The sequence below is a fragment of the Vulpes vulpes genome, chromosome 12 (assembly GCF_048418805.1).
Source record: "Vulpes vulpes isolate BD-2025 chromosome 12, VulVul3, whole genome shotgun sequence".
In the NCBI taxonomy this organism is placed as follows: domain Eukaryota; kingdom Metazoa; phylum Chordata; class Mammalia; order Carnivora; family Canidae; genus Vulpes; species Vulpes vulpes.
The window spans coordinates 135,304,581-135,332,503 of NC_132791.1; the positions used below are offsets into that span (position 1 = coordinate 135,304,581).

General features: G+C 44.1%; 1 protein-coding gene across 8 annotated transcripts in view; it reads right to left on the reverse strand.

Moving 5' to 3' along the window:
* Positions 1–27,923, reverse strand: part of STX8 (syntaxin 8) — a 252,964-nt gene that overhangs the window by 67,248 nt on the left and 157,793 nt on the right. For 2 of the 8 annotated variants that reach the window (XR_011995934.1, XM_072730343.1), the window contains exon 8: positions 23,396–23,447. The exons of 2 other annotated variants lie outside the window; for them this stretch is intronic. Coding sequence is in view for 3 of the 6 variants with exons in the window: in XM_072730343.1 (XP_072586444.1) it covers positions 23,396–23,447 (52 nt within the window). In the remaining 3 variants the exon portion in view is untranslated. Of the gene's footprint in view, positions 1–9,803; positions 11,447–23,395; positions 23,448–23,468; positions 27,699–27,923 lie in introns of those variants that run through there. 4 more of the 8 variants (XM_072730346.1, XM_072730347.1, XR_011995935.1 and 1 more) reach the window with 4 other exon arrangements.

Here is a 27,923-nt window from a genome sequence, read left to right on the forward strand (position 1 = left end):
CCTTCAATGCTGTAAATGGTGTGAGCCCAGGGACCAAGTCTGTTTCATAGCTTTTGAACCTTGCCCTGTGTGCAGCATGGAACAGATGCCCCATAAACTCCTCCCAGATGAATGAACAAGACACAGCCCCCACTCTTGGGAGGCTAAGAGCCCAGCGAGTGGCACAGGCAAATAGTCAGTTCATGACCCAGGATGAGCATCCTGCAGATGTCCATTGTAAGCCAGACCTGGGGAGTCATGTAGTGGATCTCAACCTGAACGTTAGGGTTCTCTGGAAAACTTCAACAGCCCAGCGGACTATGCTCTTGGAGAATTAAATCAGAATTTACATGGATGGGAAATCCAGGCATCCAAGAGTTGTTCTGAACTCTCCAGGCAATCATGATGTGTAGCCTGAGTAGGGAACTACTGCCCTAGATCCTTTCTGCTCCGTGTGTGGGCCTTGAGGCGACAACACTACACCACCCAGGAGCTGGTGAGACAAGCAGAACCCCAAACCCTACTCCAGACCTCCTGCATCAGAATCTGCACCTTACGAAGATTCCCAGGTGCTATGTATGAACTGCTCTGGGGGATGTGCCCTTTATACAGAATCCTGAAGAACTAAAAAGTTAGCAGCGGGGAGTGAGGTACAGAGAGAGCAGGTGTTCTGGGTAGAGGGAGCCCTAGGAGTAAAGCCAGGGAAATAAAGGGGGATGCTAATTAGGTCAGGAGAGCCAGATCACCGTCTCTGAGGGGTGGAGGGGAGTGCTGGAGGACTAGATCCTTCTAGGTTATGGAAACCATGCTATGGAGTCTGGACTTCATTCTGAGGCCCCCAGTGCCACAGAAGAGTTTTTTAACCTGGGGAGCCACTTGCTCAAACCCCCTGAAGATACACTACTCTTCCCCACTTCAGTGCTTCTGTTCATTCCATTCCCTTGGCCTGAAATTCCTTCTTCATTTCACACCATCAAAATCCCACCCACCTTTTCTGCACTAACTCAAATGTTTTCTGGGTCCCGAGACCAGAAATGAGCGCTCACGCGCTCTCTCTCTCTTTAGGATTTTATTTATTTATTCATGAAAGACACAGAGAGAGAGAGAGAGGCAGAGACACAGGCAGAGGGAGAAGCAGGCTTCCTGTGGGGAGCCCAATGTGGGACTGGATCCCAGGATTCTTGGATCATACCCTGAGCTGAAAGGCAGATGCTCAATGACTGAGCCACCCAGGTGCCCGGAAATGAGGTCTCCATTGACTCCAAACTTCTGTGGCACGTGGGACGGACCACCAGGCCACCCTTACACAGCTGCTCTATTCTTGCAGTTACATTTTGTCTATGATCTTATCTCTCCAGCTTCTAGACCAAGGCTTTTCAGAGAATAGTTTCCAAGCATCCCCTAATCTGAGGGGATCTGAGGGTGCTAGTTGGATGACAAAACCCAAGACTCCCTGAATCAGTCTCACTGTGTGGGGCCCAGGTGTCTGCATCCAGGAAGGACTCCATGAGTGGCCACAGCTAGGGCACTCTCAGGGCATAAGGCTGCAGTCTCTCCAAGATCCGAGGCATCTCATAAATCCTACCGTTGGACATGGTACTTCTGCGTACAGCCGTGCCACACCATTGGTCAGGCAGATGAGAAAATGAAGTGTTTTACCTTTTTCTCTTGACCCATCTGTGATCAAGTAACAAATCAAGGTGCTCCGGAAAACAAACCAAGAAAGCTTATGGGGGAACTTAGTTAAATACAGAAGAAATGTACCCCCTCATCCCAGATTTGTACTCAGTCTGCTGGTCTATGCTCAGAAAGGGCATTTCCACAAGAGCCTGGAATGCATCTGGTTTTTCTCATTATGGATTTAAGATGGACAAGACTGGAATCAAACTTTCCCTCAGAGGTAAGGTAAGAACCCACAGATTTATCAGGTGGCCTTGAAAGCATCTAACTTTCTAGATTGATCATTTAGGCACAAAGGAACACCAACACATTCCCCTTGTATTACTGTGCTTGTGACATTTCTGTATCCCTCCTCCCAGATTTTTTAAAAATATTTTATTTATTTATTTAGAAGACAGAAACAGAGGAAGCATGAGAGAGAGCACTAGCAGGGTCAGGGAGTAGAAGGGGCAGAGGGAGAGAGAGAAGCAGACTCCCCACTGAGTGGGAAGTCCAATGCAGGTCTTGATCCCAGGGCCCTAAAATCATGACCTGAGCCTAAGGGAGATGCTTAAGAGGCTGAGCCGCCCAGGTGCCCTGTGTCCCCCGCCCCCCCCCCCCCCCAGATTTGAAGCAACATGCAGGCGGGACATTGGCCCATGTGCCCTGGGGACCCTCCTGACATCTCAGCATTGCTGAGGGGACTCAATAAAAGTGTGAAGAATGAATGAAAGATGACTATGTCACAGAGGTCCAAATGCTATAAAGAGGAGTTCATCTGGAATCTGCACCTGCATAGGAATTCCCCAAACACCTGCAGAGGCCAGCCTATCAAAGAGGGCAGCCACTTCATTCCCTCCCCTGACCTTTCATTCATCTGCCTGGAGAGGGCTGTGATCTGCCCCAACTGACAGACAGATGCTCCCAGCATGTAAGACTGCCGCCCGCCCCCTCCCCTCCAAAGAGGCCTGCCCTTTAATGTCAGTCTGGTAAATCTCCATGTAAAAGTTTGTTTTGTTGGAACATTTTCACAAATGAAAATAAGACAGAGATATTAACAGCATCCAGTTATACTGGTTTAAGGAGGGGGGGGCTGTCTCACTGAAGTCATCTGCCAAAGGAAAGGGCAACAAAACACTGCCCCACTTTTCTCCTGTCATCTGAATCACAACTCCATTTTCTGAATTTCCAGACCACCTCCTCCTTATCAAGATTCTCAAACCCATTCTGCAGAGCAGAATTATTATCCTGTTTGGTACCTGCGCATGGAATGAATTGCTATTCCGAAGCCGTGGTGCATGTGCAGGAGTCATTTTATTTTTTTAAGATTTTATTTTTAAGTAATCTCTGCCCCCCAACGTGAGGCTGGAACTCATGACCTTGAGATCAAGGGTCGCGCCCTCCACCACCAATGGAGCCAGCCAGGAGTATGTAGCAGTGCAGTCTTTAAGATATAGTTGCAAGGGAGGGTACTTTTCTGATAGGTACCACCTTTATTTTTATTTATTTATTTTTAAAAGATTTTATTTATTTATTCATGGGAGACACACAGAGAGAGGCAGAAACACAGGCAAAGGGAGAAGTAGGGTCCCTTTGGGAAGCCTGAGGTGGTACTCAATCTCAGGACCCCGGGATCATGATCTCAGCCAGAGGCCGACACCCAACCACTGAGTCACCCAGGTGCCCCTAGGTACCACCTTTAAAGTATGATGTGAAAAAAAATGTAAATTAAGCAATTTCTCATGGAAATGAAGACTTCTGGCTTTCCTGGAAAAATCAAGGTAGACCCACGTGGCTACCCTGCAGCAATCACCCAGGGCTGACCCCTTCCAGAGAGGACTCTAAACCAGTGACTCTTCCTACCAGGCTCCCTGGCTTTGCTGCCCTGTGGGCATTACGGAGAAGGAGGATGCTCCTCTCCCAAAGGTACTCATGTTGGTGCATTGTTAGTAAAGAGTAAAAACACACGCTTGCATAGAGGTGAAAACTGGAGTGTTAGTTACGATAAGACCCAACTATTAAGTGGAGTTGAAGAAGCCTGGAAATCGAAGAGCCACCCAGGGAAGGCCACCAGTGTGAGCAAGTGCTGGGCAGCAGGAGCGGGCGAGAGGGGAGGAGGTCACCAGTTTGGTTGGAGGTGAGGGTTCCTGCAGGGATAAAGGAAGAAGGCAGCAGACCAGAGAAAGGGCAGAGGGCCCACAGAGGGCCTCGCATCTAGAACCAAGGGGGGTGGGCTGTGCTCTAGGGGCAGTTTAGAGTTCTGGCAGGTTTTATTGCCAGCGGTTTGGCAAATGACAGCGGGCTTTCAGAGTGATCAAGGGGGTGGCTGAATTGGAGATAGAAAAGTGAGAGCAGAATCAAGGACAATGGGGAACCTTAGGAAGGCACAATGGGGGCAACTGGCACACTTGAGTGGTGGCAGCAGGAGTGAGGGGATAGGTTGTGGATGTGGCATGTGTGTTTGGGCGGTGGTGGCGGTGGGTGGTGGGGAAGGAGTCGCAAGTGATGAATTTGGTCTGAGACATAGGAAGTGTCAGGAAATGACCGGCTGTCCTGAGACAGATGTGCAGGCTAGGGACGCACATGCATGGGGTACCAAGTGGTGAGGACAATGGGCCCAAGAGATGGGGCTGGTTTCTCAGAAAGAAGAGCAGAAGTCTGATGACATTTGCACCACCAAACCAGAGGTGCTCCTGCTCTGCTGCAAGTAGTGGAGATTTAATTCTTCCCTAGGTAGCCTTAGAAACCAAACCAAACTGTTGTCCTGGATATTCCCAACACTCCAAGTTTTTCCTGAGCCCTTGGTGTGATGGATGGGGCTCAGTAAAATCAGATGAACGGGGTTCATTGCAGCTGTTCTCACTACTCCTAGGTGCAGAACAGCCACAACAAAGCCAACGTCCATTTAAACCGGCAAATTGAGCATTTTTTTTTTTTTTTAGGAAAAACAAAACAACAAAACTCACACATTTTAAGCCCTATCCCTGACTCTCCAAGCATCTCGTATAAAGAATCCAAAAGTGAAAGATGCCAAAATAATCCTAGACCTTAAAGAGGACTTGATTTATCATTTCACACTGGTTCCCATGCACCCCATCCCCTTTCCATTTTTTTTTTTTTTCAGAACTTGACTATAAATCCTGCCATCAGAGAGGGGAGGCAGGCATGGTGGTGATGGATGGTGGACCAGGGGTGGGGAAGGTGAAGCGCAGCTCCCGACTGGGAACAGACAGGCGTGCACGCTGGCCAAAGCTGGCTTGCAGCTTTCTCACAGAATGTTCTAGTTCCGACTCAGCTAGCCAGCAGCCCTCCCTCCCCGAGGTCCTCCCCATCTGCCAGTCCAGGGCTGTCTTCTGCTCCTAGCTCCCGGCTATACCCACTTCTGCACGGGGGTTTTGATGCTTCCACTCCTGTCTCATCTTGGTTTCAGTTCTTTTTGGAAAGAATATCAGGTTAATCAATCCTACCTAATTACAAAAATAGAGTTCACCTGTGTTCCCTTAATTTTTCAAAAATTTTCCTTTCCGGGGGATCCCTGGGTGGCTCAGCAGTTTGGAGCCTGCCTTTGGCCCAGGGCATGATCCTGGAGTCCCGGGATCGAGTCCCACGTCGGGCTCCCAGCATGGAGCCTGCTTCTCCCACCTCCTGTGTCTCTGCCTCTCTCTTTCTCTCTGTGTCTATCATAAATAAAAATAAATAAATAAATCTTAAAAAAAATTTTTTTCTTTTGTTTCCTTTTTTTTTTTTTTTTTTTTAAAGAGCAGATAAACAGAGACGCCTGGGTTGAGTGTCTGCCTTCGGCCCAGGGCGTGATCCTGGAGATCCGGGATCGAGTCCCACATCAGGCTCGCTGCATGGAGCCTGCTTCTCCCTCTGCCTGTGTCTCTGCCTCTCTCTGTGTGTGTCTGTCATGAATGAATAAAAAAAAGAGCAGATAAACATACACAAGTAACAAACAATGAGGCCCAAGTACAAGAACTGATTTAACAGTACAATGAAGTAAGTTACAAAACATAAAAGGAACAGTTTAAGGCAAAATTAAGCTACCTTGTTCACGTCCCAAGATTTATAGGTATAGGGCTCTTCCATGTGTTTCTCTACAAGTTCCACCTTCAAGCAAAGGGGGCGTTTCTCATTTCATTTGGGGAAGGGGGAGTGGGGCTGCCCAGGACCAGGAGGTTCCAGGTAAATGCCGAAGTCCAGCCTTCTGTCTTTGATGCCCAAATGATTTATTTCTTTTTGTGTTCTGTTCCCATGGCTTGATTCTCCCCTGCCCAGCACCCAGAGACCCCATGCCACTGCCCCCACCTACCAAGACCCAGTGTCACACCTCTTTCACCCCACCTCCCACCAGGGCATAAAATTATTTCTCATCAAACTCCAATATCCCTAATATGGATGATTTCTTGGTGATATATATATATATATATATATATATATATATATTCACATATAAAATACACACATATACACACATGTATAAATATGTATATTTTACTTATGTATATATTTATACATATATGTACATGTGTATATAAGTATTCATGTATATATACTGTATATGTTTATGTGTATGTATATATATATATTTAAAAGATTTTATTTATTTATTTGACAGAGAGAGTACAAGCATGGGGAGGAGCACAGGGAGAGGGAGAAGTAGACTCCCTGCTGAGCAGGGAGCCCGAATGGGACTTGATCCCAGGACCCCAGGATCATGACCTGAGCTGAAGGCAGACGCTTCACTGATTGAGCCACCCAGGCGCCCCGATATAATTTTTTTTTTAATTTATTTATTTATAGTCACAGAGAGAGAGAGAGAGAGAGAGAGAGGCAGAGACACAGGCAGAGGGAGAAGCAGGCTCCATGCACCGGGAGCCCGATGTGGGATTCGATCCCGGGTCTCCAGGATTGCGCCCTGGGCCAAAGGCAGGCGCTAAACCGCTGCGCCACCCAGGGATCCCCCGATATAAATTTTTTTAAACCAAAATATGTTACTCTTAAAGGAAAACTCTTTGGCCTCTCTACTCCCTCCCCACCGCTGACCAGATTCAGCCTTTGCATCTGTATTAGTAATTTGTTGACTTACTTAAATCACTGGTCATAACTTGGCAGTCAGACAGCCAGGTCCAGTTGGCAATTATGTTTTTCACTTCGCGGAATTTTAAAGATTGCAAAGTTGATGTAAAATCGAATTTCTCTTCTGCTCAAAAAAGAAAGGAAATGAAAGGGAAAGGCAGTAGCTGATCTGGCAGCCTGAGGCCCATTGTTCCAGGTGGCAGGAAGTCCTGCGACCTGAAGAGCAGCCAATTTGCCTGGAGGGGCATGTGACATCCCTGCCACCTCCCAATGCTGTCGTATACCTGGACTGCGGCTCTCATTTTCTTTACCCGACTGGTATTTGAATTCGTGAGCCTGACCTAACATGACTCTAAATGACGGCACAGATAAATACAAAATGGTACAGATGAATACAGAATTTTAGATGAATACAGAATTTTAGAGAATTGAGAAGAAGAAATATTTCAAGGTATGGGTCCTTCCTAGCCTTTGGCTACAGAGCTGGCTGTCTGCAAGGCCCTAATCCAAACATCTATATTTTTCATTTCTCTTCGATTCAGGAAATCTTCTAGAAACATGTCACTGTTTGGTTGCTTTACTATTAGGACCAAAAAAAGGAATCATGGTACAGGAAGTGGATCCTTTGGGGAACACAGGCGGCACTAATCAGTGGGGGGGTCGCTCTTCTGTGTCCTCACTTGTCCTCCTCCCTCTCCTCCTGGCTCATCTCTTACATTTCCTTCCTTACCCTGTCCTTCCCAGCCCCCCCCCCCCCCCCCCCCCCCCCCCCCGCCCATTTCACTCTCAACCAGCCATGTGTTACCACAGCAACACAGATCTCTCTGTGGTCTGCTGGGCCATCCCACTTAACCCCAACCCTCAAGGCTCTGGCGTGTCATGGAAAGTTAAGAACTTCTGAGAGGTACCATGGGAAGAGAAAGTTCAGCTAGGCAATAGCCACAAACCACGAATGCTGGCCACATCTGGTCACTGTTCTTTACAAAACTCGAAAGCTTTATCAAACACTCAATGGGGGGCCTTCCAGCCTGTGCAAATCTCAGGGCAGATTTCACACGCACCCAAATCAAGTATTTTAGGGAAAAGCAAACAAATTCAGAAACCGGGAGGCCGGGAACAAAACAGTGTCCCTGGAGCTTCTAACTTGCTGACTGGTGGTAGTGATAACAGATGAAAGCCACACTGAATCAGATCAAGTGTTCTATCCTTGCCACTTTTATGACAGTGACCAGGAGGGACACACTCAGAAAGAAATGCCTCTCCTCATTAGCTAGATGTTAAAAGCTAGATGTGCCCCCTACTTATCCTAGTTTACTAGAATAACCTATTATCATCCTATGTGAAGCTGTTTTGAACTTTTAAACAAGGAACCCCTAGCCTTCTCAAATTGCTTGTGCTGCCTGAAACCACATGAACCCAGAGCAATCATTCTTTATAAGAATTAACCCATATTTTTAATGGCTTTTTTAAATTATAAAATACAGAGAATGTAAAATTTACCACTTTAACATGCAAGTCCATTGCCATTAATTACATCCACAATGTTGTATGACCACTGCTACCATCTTAATCCAGAGCTTCTTCATCATTCCCAAAGGAAGCGTCATACCCACTAAGGGGTCTCTCCCCAATCCTCCCCAACGCTTAACTCCTGGCAACCACTGATCTGCCCTCTATCTCTCTGGATTTGCCTATTCTAGACATTTCACGTAAATGGAACCATACAAGATATGGGCTTTTGATTCTGGCTTCACTTAATAGAATATTTCAAAGTTCATCCGTATTGTAGCATGTATCACTACTTATTCCTTTTCTGGTTGAGTAATAGTCTGCTGTAAGCGTGGAAGTTTTTGCAAAATGATTGATGGTGGCTGGAGAGTATGTGGCTGCAAGCTACCAAACTTAAGGAATTTATCTATGTGACAGGTGGTATTTCTTTTTGATGGTTCTGGACATTTGAGTATTAGAGCAAATCCAAGTGTACCCTACCCATTCCATTTACAATCTAATAAATGTTCTATGCCTACTCAAATCCCACCTTTCCAGACTGACAGTCCTTAAAACTAGTTTGCAGATTCAGAAAATCTTCACCCACATGACTTCAGTTGTCTTAAATAAATCCAATTCAAAGCCAATCATCTTGCCAGTTGCTAGGAATTAGAATGACAGATCCAGTCGAAAGACCCCAATAAGTTCAAGGTCTAGCAAGAAGAGAAACATCCAAGCAACTTCACCACAGTATAATAACTTTTGGGATGGAAATCTAAACTGTGATGAGTTAAGTCCACAAAATATTCCAACCAAGGGAGCACAGGCTTACTAGAGGGGCAGGCAATGTTTCAGTTTCACATCTTCTGTTCTTGATGACCAAGGTCTTCAGAGAAATGCCTGCAATGAGATAGGTGTTGCTTTCCTGAGCAGCTAGAGCCTTATGATCCTCTGTGTGCAGCATCCACCAGGTTTGCCTAATGCACCACCTCGCTCACACTGAAGTGCATTCATCTTTAAAGATCTTCCTACTATAGTGTTAACCAGATTTGAAAGGGTGTACAAGTGATATACCTAGGAACTTCACCAGCTATTCATTCCCTCCATAGACAACATATGAAAATGTGAACGAAGACAGCAATCCATGGGAAACTTCACTGTGTATACTTTCCTCCCCTCCACAATGTCTTAATTTTGAAGGATTTAGAACTTACAGAAAAGTAGGAAAAAAATACTATAAAGAACACCTATATACTCCTCATTGAGAGTAACACTGGTGAATAATTATCATCTTTCATCATCTAATAAGTAAATAACAATTAGTGGGACGCCTGGGTGGCTCTGTGGTTGAGCGTCTGCCTTTGGCTCAGGGCATGATCCTGGGGTCCTGGGATCAAGTTCCATATGGGGCTCTTTGTGAGAAGTCTGCTTCTCTCTCTGCCTATGTCTTTGCCTCTCTCTATCTCTCATGAATAAATAAATAAATCTTTAAAAAAATTAGTGTATCTATTTTCTCTGTATTTATATTATGTCTATGTGTGTGTTTGTGTGTTTTGCTGAGACTTTGGAAGGCAAGTAGCTAAATACATGACACTTCATTCCCAAAAGCTTTAGCATGCATCTTTTAATAACAAGGACATTCTCCAAGAAAGCACAAGATCACTGTTATAACCAAAAAATTTAACATTGACACAATAACTTTATCTCATGCACAGTCCATAATCAAATGCCCCTCAAGATCCCAATAATGTTCTTTCAGCTGTGTCTTTTTGATCCAGAACCCAATTAAAATCACCCACCTTCTATCTCTTTTAATCTACAACAGTTATTCCATCTTTCTCTTTCTTCCACTATAATGAGACTTACAAAGGGCCCAGGACATTGTCTCATAGGTTGTCCAGCAATCCACACTATTCTCATTATTTCTCTTGATCAAATCTGAGTTAACACTTTGACACAAATACGATGGTGTGTTTACTTCCCGCTGTGTCACACTTGGAGCCATGTAATGCTAGGTTGTTTCCAATGCTGGTGATGCTATGCTCCCTTTTTGAAGTATCTTTCCTCCTTTATAATTAATAAACAAACTGTGGGGTCATAATTTAAGATTGTGAATATCCCACTTCCCATAACCTTCTACCTAATAGTTCAGGATCCATTGACGATTCTGAAACAATTAAACTGGCAGTTGCAAATGGTGATTTTATAATTTTATGATTTTTCTACATTTCTTAGCTGGCAAGAAAACCCTCTGCCCAGCATAATCTCTGCCTTTTTTTAATTACTGATGTGGACTCATGAACGCATTTTTTAAACCCATGTTTATTGCCATCATTATTATTTTTATTGCTTCAATTGCCCCAAACTTGACCATTGGATGTCCCTTTAAGGCAGATCCTATAGTCTTTTGATTTGCTTTCATCGTTGTTTGTGCATTTCCTTGATTTCTGACACAAGATATTCTAGGCTTGCCTTATATTTCTCTGCCCTCGACATAGAATTAGCCATTTCTGCAAGGAGCCTTGGTTCCTTTTCATGGTAAATAGCATCCAGAAACCAAGATCTGGGTGCTAATTGTGTTCACTGCTACTGGAATATCATTGTTTCTAGGCTCTTTTACTGGTTAAAAGTAGGAAATGTAATACTTTTTAATTTTGAGTCCACAATGATACTTAGAATTCAAACCTAATACCACAGAGTTCATTCTTACTTTTCCCATTTGCTATTTGTATCTCCCTGGTTATTAAGTGCATTGATATGTTTACTCACTTACTCTCCCCTACTAAGACACAGAGTAGATTCAAAATTACTATTACCACTTCCAATAATAAACCTACTTAGTAGAGTCTGAGATTTCTGCAGTTCATCATTTTGGGAATATATTCAACTAAGGGTATACAAGGAACTCTATTCAAAAGTTATTTGAATTTTTTTACTTAATAAATTCTATATTTTTAATTAACAGATTTGTTTGCTACTTAAAAGCATATTCCTCAAGACATAATGGAACATACAAACCTAAAGACCTCAACATTTTTTTTTTTAAAGATTTTATTTATTCATGAGAGACACAGAGAGAGAGAGAGAGAGAGACAGAGACAGAGACAGAGACACAGGCAGAGGGAGAAGCAGGCTCCATGCAGGGAGCCCGACGTGGGACTTGATGCCAGGACTCCAGAATCACGCCCTGGGCTGAAGGCAGGCACTCAACCGCTGAGCTACTCAGGGATCCCCTAAAGACCTCAACATTAAAGAAAAATGATTGTATCAAAATGACTTATGCCACAAACTAAAAAAAAAAAAAAATTCTTAAAAAGGTTTACTTACTTTAAAAAAGGCAATATCTGCTCCTCTTTCTATTTTATCACTAGTCCCCACAATTTTTTTTTAGTTTCCACAATTTAAAATCATATGCTTAGACTATAATCTCTACAGTCCATCAATTTTAGATATTATATAGTCATTTTCTCTTTCATTGTAGGAGGATTTAGCTGTCTTAAACTACCTTTTCTCTTTCCCATTTACTATGTACTTAAATCATACATTTAGGTTATTTTAATAACTAATGTCTAAATTATCATGGCTATATACACATCCACTCATAAATAATGCATTATAACTATGCCTCCCCCTTTTCTTTGTATTATCTTTTGTTTTCCTAGAGTTAATAATTGCCTTTCTTTTTTAATTGCTTAGATTCCCTGCTACCAAATCTCACACTCTTCAGCAGCTTCTCGGAGCATTTTTTTTTTCATCTAGGAAAACACAGCATTCTATTTCCCCCCCTGACCTCTAAATCTATTCTGGAATGGTGATTCCCTTGGTCTGCTGCACAGTTGATATGCTGGTCTTCCCACTGCTATCATCCAGGGAATTCTCTTTTACTTCTCTCTCTCATTTCTTGTGTCAGAGATCTCCTTTCTAGAGTTACTTTCTCATTTAGGGAAAGGTCATCTGCCAGGAGCTTCCTGCAATACTTCTCTGTCATTCAGTATTTTTTATGAGATACTGGATGCTATTCTGATTTCAGATCTTTTGAACATTCTCTCCCCCTTCTCTCCTGTGCCTCCTTCCATTTACTCTGGGAAACTTCTAGGAATTTCTCTTTATTCGTATGATCCAAAATTTCATTATGCTGTGCCTTGACATAAGTCTTTTTTTTTTCATTTATTAAGCTGGGTACCTAGTGGATTCTTTCAAATGGTCACTCCTGTCCTTCAGTTCTAGAGAATTTTTTTTTTTTTTTTTTTTTTTTTGCATTCTTTCCTTTGAAAATTTCCTTGCCCCTATTTTCTCATTGTAAATGTTACAATTCCTATTGTTTGGATCTTGGATTGATCCTCTAATTTTTATATCCTCCTTTGTCTTTGGTTCTAATTTCTGAAAGGTTTCTTCAACTTTACCTTCCAATCTCTAAAACTGCAGAAGGTGGCCAATAGTCCTTTCTGTTTGTCATTTTTTTCCAGATAATTTCTCACAGTTCTTTCTTTCACAAAGAGATAGAAAGGAAACAACTGAAGGATATAAGCCAATCTAATTATAAGACATTAAATCCACTGGTGTACATTTTTCATTTCTAGAATTTTTTTAATATGGTAGGTCCACTTGCCAAGTAGTGGAAATGGTATCATTTCTTCCAGTAGCTCAATGAGACCACAACACTGCTTCTTCTGTTAATGACAGTGTAGGGACGCCTGGGTGGCTCAGCAGTTGAGCATCCACCTGCAGCTCAGGGTGTGATCCCGGGGTCTGGGATTGAGTCCCACATTGGGCTCCTTGCGGGGAGCCTGCTTCTCCCTCCGCCTATGTCTCTGCATCTCTCTCTCTCTCTCTCTGTGTGTGTGTGTGTATGTCTCTCATGAATAAATATAAAATATTTTAAAAAATGACAGTGTGTATGTATACTGTCTGAGATTCTGAGATTCACATTCCTAGGGATGGATGGCTGTAAGCAAATAGTCCTCTAGAATAGATATAAATCTTTTTCCAGTTCAATGGGTCTATGAGGAACTTCCCAATTCTGAGAAACATGAAAAGCTGGGAAAACATCTTAGATGATTTCTTTGAGATAAATATACAGAACATCTCAACGGTACCACGTAAAGAGCCTGTGGGCTAGGAATTACCTGCTTGCTGTCTCTTAGCTCTATACTTGCCCTCCTTCACTCTGTTCTGTCATGCTGGGGCTCGGCGTTTGCAAACCACTTTTCCTGGGTTCCCTTGCCAGCTAGCTTCCTGTTACATTCTGCCAATTTCGGTACTAGAAAGAGTTCGGTTAGCAATAAAGATGGAAGCTGTCCTTCCTTTCTTTCCCCATCTGCTTCTAGCAGGGTCTCTGCAGGCTTCTAAATTCCTTCAGTGATCCAGCCGCAGCAACAGCAGCCTCTCTTGTACTGCTGGCATCAGCAAGGCAGCTCTCCTCTGGTCTGCTGTCATCTGACTATGGTCCTACTGGCCGGGCAGCAGGCCCCGGAGGACAGCAGTGAGTATGCTCCTGTGCTCTAGAACATGCTTCTGTGCCCTCCTTCTCCCATGGTTATGAGTGGTAGCTTCCTCACCCAGGCACTAATGTCTGGATTACTTACCCTCTTTTTTGTATTCTCAGTGTTTCCGACAGTGTTCCAACAAGTTCTCTGCATTACGTCTCCTCTGGATGAAACACCTAGTATGGTTACTCTTTTTCCTGATTGGTCCCTGACTGACAGAGCCTGCCTGAGGGGTTAGAAAGGTTTTTTAAGCAGCTACATGTCCTCATTACCAGAAAGAGCTATGGGCACGATGCCTTATCTATGGCAGTGATCACAAAAGAATAAGGACTTGATTACTTAAAGTCAGACATCTCTAGAAGATGGCAGGAAACCCTCATAGGAACTCCTAAGTTAAAGGGGATATCCACCACTTTCCAAGTGAAGTAGCCATATGCATGACAGACAGTTGGCATAGTAGAATGGTTGGCATACTGCTAAGATGCTAAGATGACCAAAGAACAAAAACCCAAAACACCTTCCATTGAGGAGATGAAACTGAGTTGGAAGATGGTGGCCTCAATCTCCAGTTCTGCAAAAACACAGCCATGTGGCATCACTCAGGTGCTAATTTTCCAGCTTCAACACACTTTAAAATGAGTCATGGAAATGGCAAGAAAATTTATATGAAAGATATTTATACCAAGTTAGGTTGTAGAGTCAACCATAAAGATATGATACAATAACATTTTTAAAAGTGTACTTCCTGACTATTCCTATCTTCTGTTCTATTTGGCAACACACTTCCAGATGGCTCCATGCTCTGTGACACAGCAAGGAGAGTGTGGCTGGATGGGACACACAGAACAGAGTGGAGGAGGACAGGGCTTTGTGTGGAAGCTGGCTGAGAGGGCAGAGGGAGGCTGAGGAAGGGGGCCTTTAGAAGGTTGTTTTTTTTTTTTTTTTAAAGATTATTTATTTATTTCTTCATGAGAGACACAGAAAGAGAGGCAGAGACACAAGCAGAGGGAGAAGCAGGCTCCATGTGAGAAGCCTGATGCAGGACTCGATCCCAGTGACCTGAGCCAAAGGCAGACACTCAACCGCAGAGCCACCCAGGCATCTGGGTGTATCCTTTACTGAGATACATCTGGAAGGTGTATCCTTTACTGAGATGATGAGTAGAGAAGGGCAGTGGGGAGAGGAAGATGGAAAGTCTGAAAGTTTTCCTGAAAGAAAACAGGAAAGAAGAAAAAGGTCTAAAAAGAGAAGAGAGAAGGGAGCAGAGGTTGCACAGGGAGAAAGAAGCCAGCACCCAGAGCCAGAGACGCAACTTCAAGAGTGATAGGTACAGGCTCTACTGGTTGTCACAGAGCTCATTAAAGTCAGCCCCTTGGGGGATGCTCACGCTCCAGGGCTGTGGGCTCAGAGAATGACACTTGACCCTTGGACAACGAGGCGTTAGAGACGCTGGCCCCCAGGCTGCTGAAAATCTGTATAACTTTTGACTCCCTCCCCAAAATGTAACTACTAACAGTCTGCTGCTGACTAGAAGCCTTACTGATAACACCACCCATTAATGCACATTCTGTAGGTTATATGTATTCTATGCTGTACTCTTACAGGAAAGTAAGCTAGAGGGAAGAAAATGTTATTTAAAAGAATCACAAGGAAGAAAAAATACATTTACAGTACTATACTGCATTTGTTGAAAAAGATCTGTGTATGAGTGGACCTGCATGCATAGTTCAAACCCATGTTGTTCAAGGGTCCAGTGTGTATATGGCATCCTCCCCTCCGGAGCTCAGGACCTTGAGCCCAACCTGTAACATCTGCGCTGAGGAGAAGAGATATTACTGCCTGTGGGAATTACTACCCTCAAAATAAACCCATCAGCCCAGGGAGAAAAAGTTGAATAGAGAGCCTCACATGTGTAGGCAGAAATTCTGCAAAGGGCTCCTTCTTACCTTCCATTGCCTACAAACCAGATGGTATCTCGAGCATTTATTTGGCAATGCCAGAGACCCCCGATCTGGCTTCTTTGAAATGAATGGTGCAGATAAACAAGTCTGTATATCACTCGGACAGAAAAACTCAGTAAAACCACCAGGTTCATTCTGAGGGTTATAACTGGTATAATCAGCAGTAATTTGATCTTTTTCCCCAAAAGACCCATGTAATATATGCCTTTAAATACCCAAATCTTCAATTTGCCACAGGCAAGTTGTTACGTTCAGTTTAGTGAGGGTTAGAAGAACAGTCATAGGACAAAGAGAAGCTCCTTCCAGATGGCTCTCCATTTCCTGCCTGTCACACATAAAATTGTATCACGATTAGTCTCCACTTTGCAAAGGGCTTAGAAATATTTATTTAGTACTGATAGGCTAAAAAGGCTCTTGTTCTGAGAAATTTGCCTAGGGTCTAGAATTTTCACCACCTGGCAATAAAGGTGCTTTCTGGGGATAGGGGGTGGAAGTGGGGGCAGTGAGGGGAGAATATTTAAAGTCCACCACATCTAGCTATTAAATTGATTGGAGCCAGCACAAAAATATAAGACACAGTTAAGAAATACATACGGAAGAAGGAAAAACCACAGAAGCCCTTCTAGATCACATTAAAAAACAGGAAGAAATGGGACACCTGGGTGGCTCAGTGGTTGAGCACCTGCCTTCAGCTCAGGGCGATCCCAGGGTCCTGGGATGGAGTCCCACATCGGGCTCCCTGCAGGGAGCCTGCTTCTCCCTCTGCCTGTGTCTCTGCCTCTCTGTGTGTGTCTCTCATGAGTAAATTAAATCTTAAACAAAACAAAACAGGAAGAAAGAAAGAGAAGCTGAGTTGAAAAGACAGGCAGAAGAGATGTAAATCTGCATCAGGGAGAGGATGACCACTGCTTGGAAGGACTGGAAGTTTCACTTTGCTAAGGCATGGTAAGCATAAAACAGAACCCTGATGTCACAGTTAGTGCCTGCTGCCTGAGCAGAGTGAAAAAGCATGCCCCCGTACCCTTAGAGGCTTCATTACCTATTAACAAAATGGAAGTGAGAGGAGCAAGGTGAGACAAATGGCATCGCTCATTTATCAAGGATAAATATGCTCAAGAGTCATGTTACTGAAATGATATGAAAAGTATAAAGCCAAGGGCTGATGATAGGAAGAAGGAAGTCTCTGTAAATCAAACATTCCAGGCACAAAACTTTCCTTTCAGGTTTCAGAAATAAATTGCCAATATTTTGGATCTAGGAATATTTCAGTGATCAGTTAACTGTGCTAATAATAATAATAACTAATAATAATAACTAATAATATAATAACTAATAATAATAATAACTAATAATAACTAATGCTAATAAGAATGACAAAAATAAGATACGGCAACAATAATGCTTAATTCTCCTACAGTTATTTGTGAGATGTCCTCTAGTTTTTGAGGGTGTTTTTGTTACTTTTTTTATTTTGCTTAGGCAAATCTGTTTCGATATAATTAAGATTCTGTTATCACATCATATAAAAAACGGTTGTATGGAACAGTATGGTACATTATTTTTAAATGACGCCAAGGAATCTTAGAAATTATATAACTTTGCCATAATTTCATGAAATGAAATTTCCCTTGTTTTTTAAATAAAAAAAATTTTTATTGTGGCCAAATGCGCGTGCCATGAGATTTACCATGCGAACCATCTTTAAGTGTGTGGTTCTGTGGGCACTTAAGTCTGTTCACAGTGTTGCGTGACCACCATATCTATTCATTCTTAAAAGAGACCATTCTCCAATTTCTTTTCATTCCTCTGTGTATTTACAGGAAGGAAGCTATACCAGACCAATGCCAACACAACAATGAAAACGCTCAGATCCACATCTACAATAAATTTTTAAAATATAGAAGACTTTTTCAGAAATCCGAAAGTCATTTTGAAAGGAGCTATTACTTCAAGGGCCAAAGTCTCTAACAGGCATGAGTGAGTATATGGAAGGATATGTGAGGGCCATTCAGGAGACACAAGGCCGATATAGGTACGTGCCTGATGTGCAGATATGAGCAGAGACCCGAGGTGCCTGCCATGGGAGATGGCCTGTTTCACGGGCCGCTGGGACTCAAGTCCAATACAAAGATCATTCTGCTGCTAATCCGGAGAAATTGATCTCACTGTTCATACTCACGGGCAGAGAAAACTCATCAGTGATTGAAAATGAGCCCCAAATCAATTTTTCTTAGGAATTTAACGCTGGCTCAATGACTGGAAATTGTCATGATCACTTGGCTGTGAGATAGAAAGAAAAGGTGAGCCAAAAAATAAATACCAAGTCACTGGTGAGGTTGTGGTGGAGCCGATGGAGGGATCTCTCAAGCTCTCAATGAAACATCTAGGGTCGAGTTTCTTAAATGTTAATATCTGGCTGATAACACTGCATGTCCAAGGGGCTTGGTAAGGGAGAATTATCTATTTTTTGAATACTTACAAATTCCCAATCCCTTCTACTTCACTCCAACATAATGTACTTCCGGGTGGGCATGTTTCATTATATCAGGAGAAAGTCATAGGGGCAGATGCTCTGGACCATCAGCATTGCCACGAAGCAAGCTGAAGGGTGAAGAGCAAGTACGAGTGGGGTTCACTCATGACCGGAACAACAAACGTGCCCAACAGAGATGCTGTGTACAGAGTTAGATGTTACTATGGCCAGGTGTGAGTTGTTACCATTTCTAAGATGACAGCAATGCTCAACTTTATTTATCAGTGGTTGCTGTGTCTCCTAAGCAATGTTGGGTATCACAGTTAATGTCCAAGTAAAACCACCCCATTCTCTGAGCACCCACCAAAAACTGGCTGGGGGCTAGGAGGCCCCCTAAACAGAGGGGACACAGGAAATCAGGTGGATAATCTGATGCCTGTTTCTGTTTTGATTACACATGAAGAAGATAATCTACTTGTGAGCAACTGTGACTTTAACAACCCTAAAACCAGCTAGGTGCTCATCTGATCCAGTTTATACTTACATTTTGTAAGAGGGGAGAGGCATGAAAATCTGTACTAAAAGCTTAAATCTCAGAGATCTTTTTTTTTTTTAAAGATTTTTATTTATTTATTCATGAGAGACACAGAGGGAGAGAGACAGACATAGGCAGAGGGAGAAGCAGGCTCCATGCAGGGAGCCTGATGTGGGACTCGATCCCAAGTCTCCAGGATCATGCCCTGAGCCAAAGGCAGACGCTCAACCGCTGAGCCACTCAGGTGTCCCTCAGAGATGTTTTTCAAAAAGTTAAAAAAAAAAATGCCTGCCAACTCATTTCTAAAAATGTAACTAGAAATAGCCTGATGTGAGAGCAAAGTGCTAGGAATCTCTTTCTAGCAGCTACTTTTGAACACAGAACCCAGGAGTTACACCTATAACCCCATTCCTTTATTTTCCTATTTGGGTACAGACTAAAATACACCAAATTGTCTATCTTCCATTAAAAATTTCTGCCTTTCTTGTTTTTTTTCTGATGAGAAAAATCATAGACATTGGTTAATATTTTTTTTTTTTTGGTTAATAATGTTTACAACCAACTTAGCATCATGTGATGATGCAGATAGAATTAAGGTATGTTCAGGTATGTTCAGAATTAATTAATCCCTGTTCAGGTATGACTTAATTCTGCAAGTATCTAACTTGGTGCTGGCCAACCTGTGGGAAATGAGACAGACACAGTTTGAGTCTAGACCCCTGGCTCATCTCTGATTTATTACTCTGTGTGCATGTGTTGGGTGTGGCAGGATTGCGGGCAGCAGGGTCCCTGATGCTCTTCAAAGGGGTATGGAAAGAGGACGACAGAGTTGGGTGAGCCGCAAAGAGCATCTAGTCTCAGCCACTGGTTTTACATGGACAGAGACATCCAGTGATGTCCCGTTCTCGGGCTTACCCAGCTTGGGTAATTTCCGTCAGGATCATAACCCAATTCTTCATTTCATTTTAATTTACAAATATAAAAGAAAACCCATTTATGAATGGGAAGCACTTGGGTGTAACGGTGAAGACCTGAAGGGTTAGGTTGGGCTGGCAACATGCTGAGCAGGTGTCGGGCATTCTCCCCCGCCCACAGGCAGTAGGCAAATAACAGAGGTAAAGTATACTTTGAGTATGCAAAACACAACTTGTCCCAGGCCTCCTGACCATCCTTTGAAGCTGGCCAGGGCCTTCAGGTCCCACAGGGCCAGCTGAAAGCACATGAAGTCACTAGTGAACAGACAGTACCGGAAAGCACGCACAAACACGTACACAGGGTAGCACCGACCAAGGCCCACACAGTGTAATTACGACCTCCCAGCCCAACAGAAGCTACTCTTGGAAATCACACCTTATCTTTCCAAACCATACCAAGCAAAAACAATAATCAAAAAATGATTCTACTTTGTGATCATCTCTGACCCCTTGATGATAGCCTCGCGGCAGATTACAGAAGCGTGGAGGCTTCTGAGGCAGTGGTGGTGATAGCTCTGAAGCTGTCAGCCCCTATCAATCACCTTCCATTAAATAAAGGTTTTCCAATTTTGCGCTTCTCTCAAAAGCTTCGTTTTGCCTGGATTAAGCTGAAGCACCGACATCTGAACTTACTGCTCCTATTTCTCCCTCCCAAATAAATGCTGTTAGCAGAAAAATGGGCTTTTCTACAGTAGAGACTCAAATCAAAGCAGTGATGTGGTCACAATATACAAGACATCTGACCACAAAGCCTTCACACGTGCATTATACACATTTCATGAACAAACACAGGGCCTGGGAAGGAGGGAGGAGGTAAGGGTGCCTGGGGAGGGAAAGGTCTGTGAGCTGTACACGCTAGCCCCTGAAACACATCAGGGGCAAACCCAATATGGTCATCAGAGCACCAAAGATTTCTTCTGGGTTTCAGAAGCAGATCTCCTAAGAGTTGTAAACTGTATGCTTTTACTACTCGGTATCTATCATCTAATGCAGCAGGTAGGTCTAAGAGAGGGAAACAATTTTAAATCAGTTGGGAAAAGCATGTTAAAAAAATAAGCACCTTATGCAGAGAGACTCATCTTATTTCTCTGTGTAGTGCTGAGAGCTGGAGGGGGGACATTTGCTGCACTCATACACCAAACCAGAAGATGTGGGCCACGGTTTATATAAATATGATCAAGATTCCACTCACGTACATCTTCCTATACTGATAAACAGACTCAATCGTCATTATTTTTAATGGCTACATAAACGTGACAAGAGCCAGAAACAGAGCGACGAGAATATCAAGTGACAAAGAAGGGAGAGGGAGATTTCAGAGTCATTCTCAAACAGGCCCAGGGGGCTGACTCGATGGATGTGAATGAGAGGTCCCCAAGTGTACGTTGTGACATGTTTTATTTGTCCCATGCGGACATTTTTTTAAAATGTTAATTTACGGTCAACACGAACATACTAGGCGATTTCACTGGAAGACCCAGAATTCAGCCTTCTCCCAAGAAAACAAGCGTGGGGCTGCTTTGGAGCTGGGGACATCCGGTGTACGAAGAAGATGCACGATTGCGAGGATGCCGGGGGACAGGCCAGAGAAACGGACTGGCAGCAGGCAAAGACACAGACCTTGAACTTTAGGGGAAGTCTGGGTTTAGGATGGGAACTGCCGGTCGACCGTGGTACCGTCCAGAAGAGCAGATGAATAAGCTTCAGGGTAAAGTGCCAGGAAGACTGAGTAGAAGCAGGAAGAAGGAAGGCAATGCCAGCCCAAAGGGGCCTGGGTTTGTGGCCTGGGCTCCCCTTGGGCTGGCCCAGCTTTGCCACCATGTACTTTCTTTGAAGTTCTCCGGCCAGCCCCCAACTTCTTGTTTGAGAAATTGAGTGTTGTTCGGGCCTTAGTACCTCCTGCAAGCCTGCATTTCCTACTGCCCGGAATGCTAACCTGCCTCTGCTGTATTCCCACTCAACTTTCCAGAACGAGTGGCCCCAATCAAGTTGCTTCGATGGGGTTGTGTGCACATCCAGTAGACTTTATTGCACTGCCCCTGCCTCCTTCCTGAGTGCTCCCTGAGGCCAGCCACCAGGTCTTCTCTGACTCCTCTTCAGTGCCCAGTGGACGGTGGCATACAGCAAACACCAGAACAAAGGAAGGGAAGGGGTGAGCAGCTGGAGCGGCAGGATGATCTTGGGATAACACTGTGTCATGGGAATTGAGGAAGAAGAGGGATTTCCGGTAGACAGACCTCAAATACCAGAAGTTATTCAAGGAGAGTGAGGATTTTAGCAACACTCTGTGGCTAACAGGTCTGAGTGGAGGCTGGTTTCTGCTACATCACTGGAAAGTAATTTGGCAATATTATCAACCTAACACTGCTCCCATCCTGGGCCTAAATAAATCTACTTAGGAAATAAGTCATGATGTTGTAATGGCTGCCTTTTGTTTTGCTTTTTTTTTTTCCCTGGCTGTCCAGATCCAGCCCCAGGTTCCATTTTGAGGGAGCTCCTTAATGAAGTCCAATGTGACCAGATGCCTCCTCTGCCCACCGCTGGCAGCCAGGCCTGGCTGGTTCTGCACCCCTTCTCTGACCAACGGAGATGGGGACACTTAGCTACTCTGGCTGCAGCATCTTGGCCTTGCTCTCTCTGCCCAGAGATGAGTGCTCTGTCTCCATCCCTCCAGCCTCCTGGCCCTTCTCTGTTCAAACAACCTCCCCATCAGGGCCCTGTCGAAATAAGAGCCAGACCCCATGTCTGATTCTGGCCCTGGAAGGATCCTACCTCATACCCTACTTGACAGGAAAAAAAATCTTATTTTTTTAAAAGATTTATCATTCATTCATTCATTCATTCATTCATTCATTCATTCATTCGAGACAGAGAGAGAAAGAGAGAGAAAGGCAGAGACACAGGCAGAAGGAGAAGCAGGCTCCATGCAGGGAGCCCGGGGGTGGGACTCGATCCTGGGACTCCAAGATCACACCCTGAGCCAAAAGCAAATGCCCAACCACTGAGCCACCCAGGCATCCCAGAAAAAATCTTATATACAGAAAAAAGCTTGATGCATGTAATATAGCATTATTTATACAGCTAAATGAGGAAACAGTTGAAGAGCCCCCAAACAAGCCCCCCTAAGTAAATGATGCTACATCTATTTGATTGAACAGTACTCTTGATGCCAAAAGAAAAAAAAGGGCTTATAATAAAATGTTAAAAAGATAGAAGGATTAAAAATAGAGTACTGTCATCATTGTGTAAAAATACTATGAGTAGAAAAAAAAATGATTAGAGGTACCAAAATATTAAGATCAGAAGTAGATTTTCCTTGAAGTTTCAATGAATAAGTTAGAAAAGTATTCCAGGCACTGACAGTCTCTGGCCAGCAGGCTCCAAGCCTGGCTGGCTTACATTGCTCTCAGGGAACATGTTAGCTCTGAATGTTCTAGCAAACCCTCCTCTCCAGTTCTGACACAGGTCTGCCCACCTTCCCTTCTGTCCTGCTCTCCTCTTCTCCCCTCCCTCACTCCCTCACATGGGGTCTCAGATTACACATCCTGCTTACTTTGAGTTTCCATGTTACCAGACCAGACCCAGGGGAAGCCCATCCTGCTCCCTCCTCAGGCCTCTGCTCCCATGGTGCATCCTCCTGGAACCCTGGAGCCCCCAGGCTGAGATCCTTCTCTACCTGCACCACCTGCAGTCACTGGGGATCTACAATGGGTCCTTCTCCACTCTACAGTCCCCCGGGAAAGGTGCTGCACCCTACTCACCCTTCGGCTCCAGGATCGAGCCCAGTGTCTGGCCCACAGCTGATGCCCTGTGCTGATAGAGAAGAAAAGAATGAATGGATGGATGGGGGATGAAGCTTGAGCACAAGATGGCTTTGAAGGCAGACATGCATCAGTGGAGGGCCGGGCATTTCTCCATAGACGTGGAATGAAAGACAGCAGTGGGGCACAGAGACAGACGCACAGGTCTGTAAAGAATAAGGGAACAGATGAATTTCACTAGATTATCTCATTGAAGGAGGAGAAGAGAAAGAAGCAGACGGTAGGGCAAGAATATTATTCTCAATAAGCAGTAAGAGAAACAAAAGAACCCGCACAGTTATTCTTCTGCTCTGTAGTTAGATATCTAATTATCTGTGTTGTATGTTGGCAAATTGAACTCCAATAAAAAAATAAAATAAAATAAATTGTCCGTGTTGGTGGTGGTTTTATTTATTTATTTTTAAAGATTTTATTTATTTATTTGAGAGAGAGAGCATGAGTAGGGAGAGGGAGAAGCAGACTCCGCAATGAGCAGGGAGCCCGATATGGGGCTTGATCTCATAACCCTCAGATCATGACCTGAACCAAAGGCAGATGCTTAACACACCGAGCTACCCAGGTGTCCCTGTTGTAGGGTTTTGAAAACAATTCCTTGAGAGATTTAATGGTCTCCAAGTTTAGTTAAATAAGCCAGACAACTTAGAATTCAGCTTCCTACTTGTGTTAGGTTCAAAAGAGCTAGTATAAGAAAAATATATGTTCGCGCTTATCTGAGGGAAGGCAGCGCCCTCCGCGACGTGCTAGAGGTGCCCCTTACCAATTTCAGGCCCGATAATGGCTTCAGCCACAAAATTATAAACTTTAGTTTATTTGAAAGAAAGGGACTCCATTTCCAATTTAATGATGATGTGAACCTCCAAGCTCCAGAATATCCCTGTGCAACTTTCTCAGATCATCACTGTACTCCTTAACAGCTCTGCTGTGCTGACTTCCGATGGTCCGAGCCTCTGAGTCTTATTTATCAAGGCGACCCTTGGCAACCAATTTACTTTTATTATTTTTTTAAAGATCTTATTTATTTATTCATGAGAGACACACAGAGAGAGGCAGAGACCAGGCAGACAGAGAAGCAGGTTCCCTGCGGGGAGCCCGATATGGGACTCGATCTCAGGACCTCGGGGTCATGCCCTGAGCCGAAGGCAGGTGGTCAACCACTGAGCCACCCAGGGGCCCCTCAGCAACTAATTTAAACCCACACTTTCACATAGGTGGCATGTGCTGAGGACACACTAGAATCACTCACTGTGCCACCAGCTTGCTCTCACTGAATCTGCAGAGTCACCATGTGGTCCCTCATTTTCCTAAACCAAGAGGCATGACCTCAGATGGGGCAGGTGGCTTTCCCAGGCACCCAGGTCCTAAGAAGCAGAGCCCACCTTGTGACCCCGCTGGGGCACATCGGTGCTGTGTAGTACTACTTGTAAGTGTCCCTAAGACAGCCACATGCTAAAATGCTGAAGGCCCATCAAAGGTCCCAGGTTTGGACACTGTTAGTGCAATATCAGTTGGGTGGATTTCTCGCATCTCTCGAGTGTGGCTACAATCACAATCGACGTGCTTAGACAACATTACATAATAGTCAATATGCTGAGAAGCAAGCAGCACTGTCCCTCACCCCGAGTCATTCAGAACTCTCAGTCTGGCCTTCACAATTGGCTTCGTCCGTCTGACTCAGACGAAGCTCTATTTTGAATTCTAATGAGGACGAGGCACACTGAATATTTAACGGCAATGACAAAGGTCTTGCTTTTATGGAGACACCCTGACACAAGCAACAGGATCTGCAAGTACATATTTCCGTGACCCACGGAAAATACCAGTCTAATTCATGTTTGGGAGCTGGAAAAAGAAAATCTTGGTTTCCAGATGCTATTTGGGGGGGCCAGGGGTGGGCAGGGAAAACGAAGGAGGAATTGCTGGACAAAGATCTCAGTACAATTTTTACAGCCAGGGCTCCTGAGTGAAAGGTTTACAAAGCAGTGCTTGAATCCTTTGTTAACAACAGCACAAACAAATTCATCACTGGGCCCTGCTGTGTGGCCCCCCGTGCAATTCGGTCTGTGAGAATAACTGGAACTTTCTTCCCTGTGAAAGCATCTATGACTTATGTATGTATCAGATCAGCAAGGAAGACATGCCCAGGGGAGGGAGACAAAAGACCATTTCACGGTTCACAACCTACTCCTGCACTTAAAATGATCATGTAGTGCCTGCTACCCTCAGCTCATGCGAGTCCCTGCAGTTAAACAAACAGAGTGCCACGTGAACAGTAATCGAGGGACATTTGAGGGGGTTGCTTAACGCCTACCCCACCAACAGTTAAAATATACCTTGCTTGTGGCTTCGCGTGTGTGTGTTTACATGGGAACGATCGCGTCTTGCATTTGGGAAGGGCAGGGGAATCAACCCTTTGCTATGTCTTGAGGTCCTGGACCAAGCCCTCCAAACCCTTTCTTATTAAGATCGTAATGTAACTTGCACAGCGTTTGGACATCCTCTTGTAAGTGTTAGCTACTAGCACTTTTGGAAAGGGAATATGGCTTATATTTTCTCAGAGCTTGTCCCCTGGTTCATTCTTTCTGCTGCTGCTGCTGCTACCAAATATGCCCACTGAGTTTCAAATTTCAGGGTTTTTTTTTTTTTAATTTGTAGGAGCTTGGTTTTGGTCCCTTCTCAAGTTTCCTGCTACTTTTTAAGGTTCCCTATTTTCTGAAGATCCTTTCAAGCCTGTCATTTCTTTCTTTAAAATATACCAAGCATAGTTGATTTTAACTATCTGTGTCTGATAATTCTACAACTGTGAGTCTGTGCAGATTGGTAACCGTGGCCTGTTGCTGGTTCCAGCTCATGTTGCTAGGTTATCTTTGACTGTGTGCTGGTCACTGCTCTGAACCATTCGCTTTGGGTTGATTCTTCGAGACCAGGGATAAAGATGCCCTCTTCCTGACAGGCGGGTCATTATTTCTGCCAGGAGCCTAGAGCTTTAGCACCTGTATCTGCCCCAGACCAGATGCAGAGTTTGTGATTTCCTGGCTCATCCTGGGTCTGGATGCCCATTACGCAAATCCACATGAGGGCTCTTCTGTGCCCATGACTTGTCAGGAACTATGGTTTTGTCTATTTCCTTCTCTAAATTTCTCAGTGCCAAGGCTGCCTTCTCCATACTTCCCAAGGGTATCTTACTCCTGGTTCACTCATACCCTAGGGGTGCTCTCTGGCTACCCACTTCAATGGGGGAAAGGTCTCCTGTTACACTTTTCAGCTGGGGTGGGCCAGGGCAGTAACTTCTACTCCACCTGTCTGCCTGTCTCTGGATAAAAAGTCCCTGACTCCTGCCTGCGTATGGGCTTTATCAGGAAAATAATCAAACCACCAGAAAGTATCTACGAGTTTAAGGACTTGAGGTGGGGCCACCTGGGTGGCTAAGTCTGTTAAGTGTCTAACTCTCGATTTTTGGCTCAGGGCATGACCCTGGGGACATGAGATCGAGCCCTGTGTTGGGTCCTACATCAGGCTCTACGTTCAATGTGGAGCACTTCGCTTGGGATTCTCTCTTTCCTTCTCCTTCTGCCTCTCCTCCTGCTTATGCTCTCTCAATCTCTCTAAAATAAATTTTTTTTTTTTTTTAATGAGAGAGTTTAAGGATTGGAAGCAAAACAAAAGGACAGGTTAATAAACTTGCTCCTTAAAAAAAAATAAAAACCGAATTTACCATTTGATTCAGCAAGATGACTTCCGAGCATATACACAAAAAAGCAGTGTCTTGAATCAGTGCTTGTACACCTACATTCATGCAGGCATTACTCACCATAATGGCCAAAAGGTCTGCTGACAGATAAATGGATAGACAAAATGTAGTATGGATATGCAAAGGAATATTATTTAGCCTGAAAAAGAAAGGAATTCATGACACACTACAGCATGGAAGAGTACTGAAGACGTTTTTTTGAATGAAATTAGCCAGGCACGAAAGGACAAATACCGTGTGAGTTTATTCCTATGAGGTACCTGGTGTCATCAGAAAGTAGTGGTGGCTCACAGGGGCCAGCTGGAGAAGAAGGGAGAGTCAGTGTTTCATGGGGTAAGAGCTGGAGAAGATGGAAAGGTTCTGAGGAGGACAGTGCTGACGGCTATGTTGCGTGAATGTACTCAATGCCACTGAACTGCACTCTTAAAATCGTTACAATGGGGCAGCCCGGGTGGCTCAGTGGTTTGGCACCTGCCTTTGGCCCAGGGTGTGATCCTGGAAACCCAGGAGTGAGTCCCACATTGGGCTCCCTGCGTGGAGCCTGCTTCTCCCTCTGCCTGTGTCTGTGCCTTTCTCTCTCTCTCTCTGTGTCTCTCTCATGAATAAATAAAGAAAATCTTTAAAAAGTAAAAATAAAAAAAATAGAATCGTTACAATGGCAAATTTTATGTATGTTTTATATTTATGTATCTTTTTATCGTAATAAATTTTTTTTAAAGT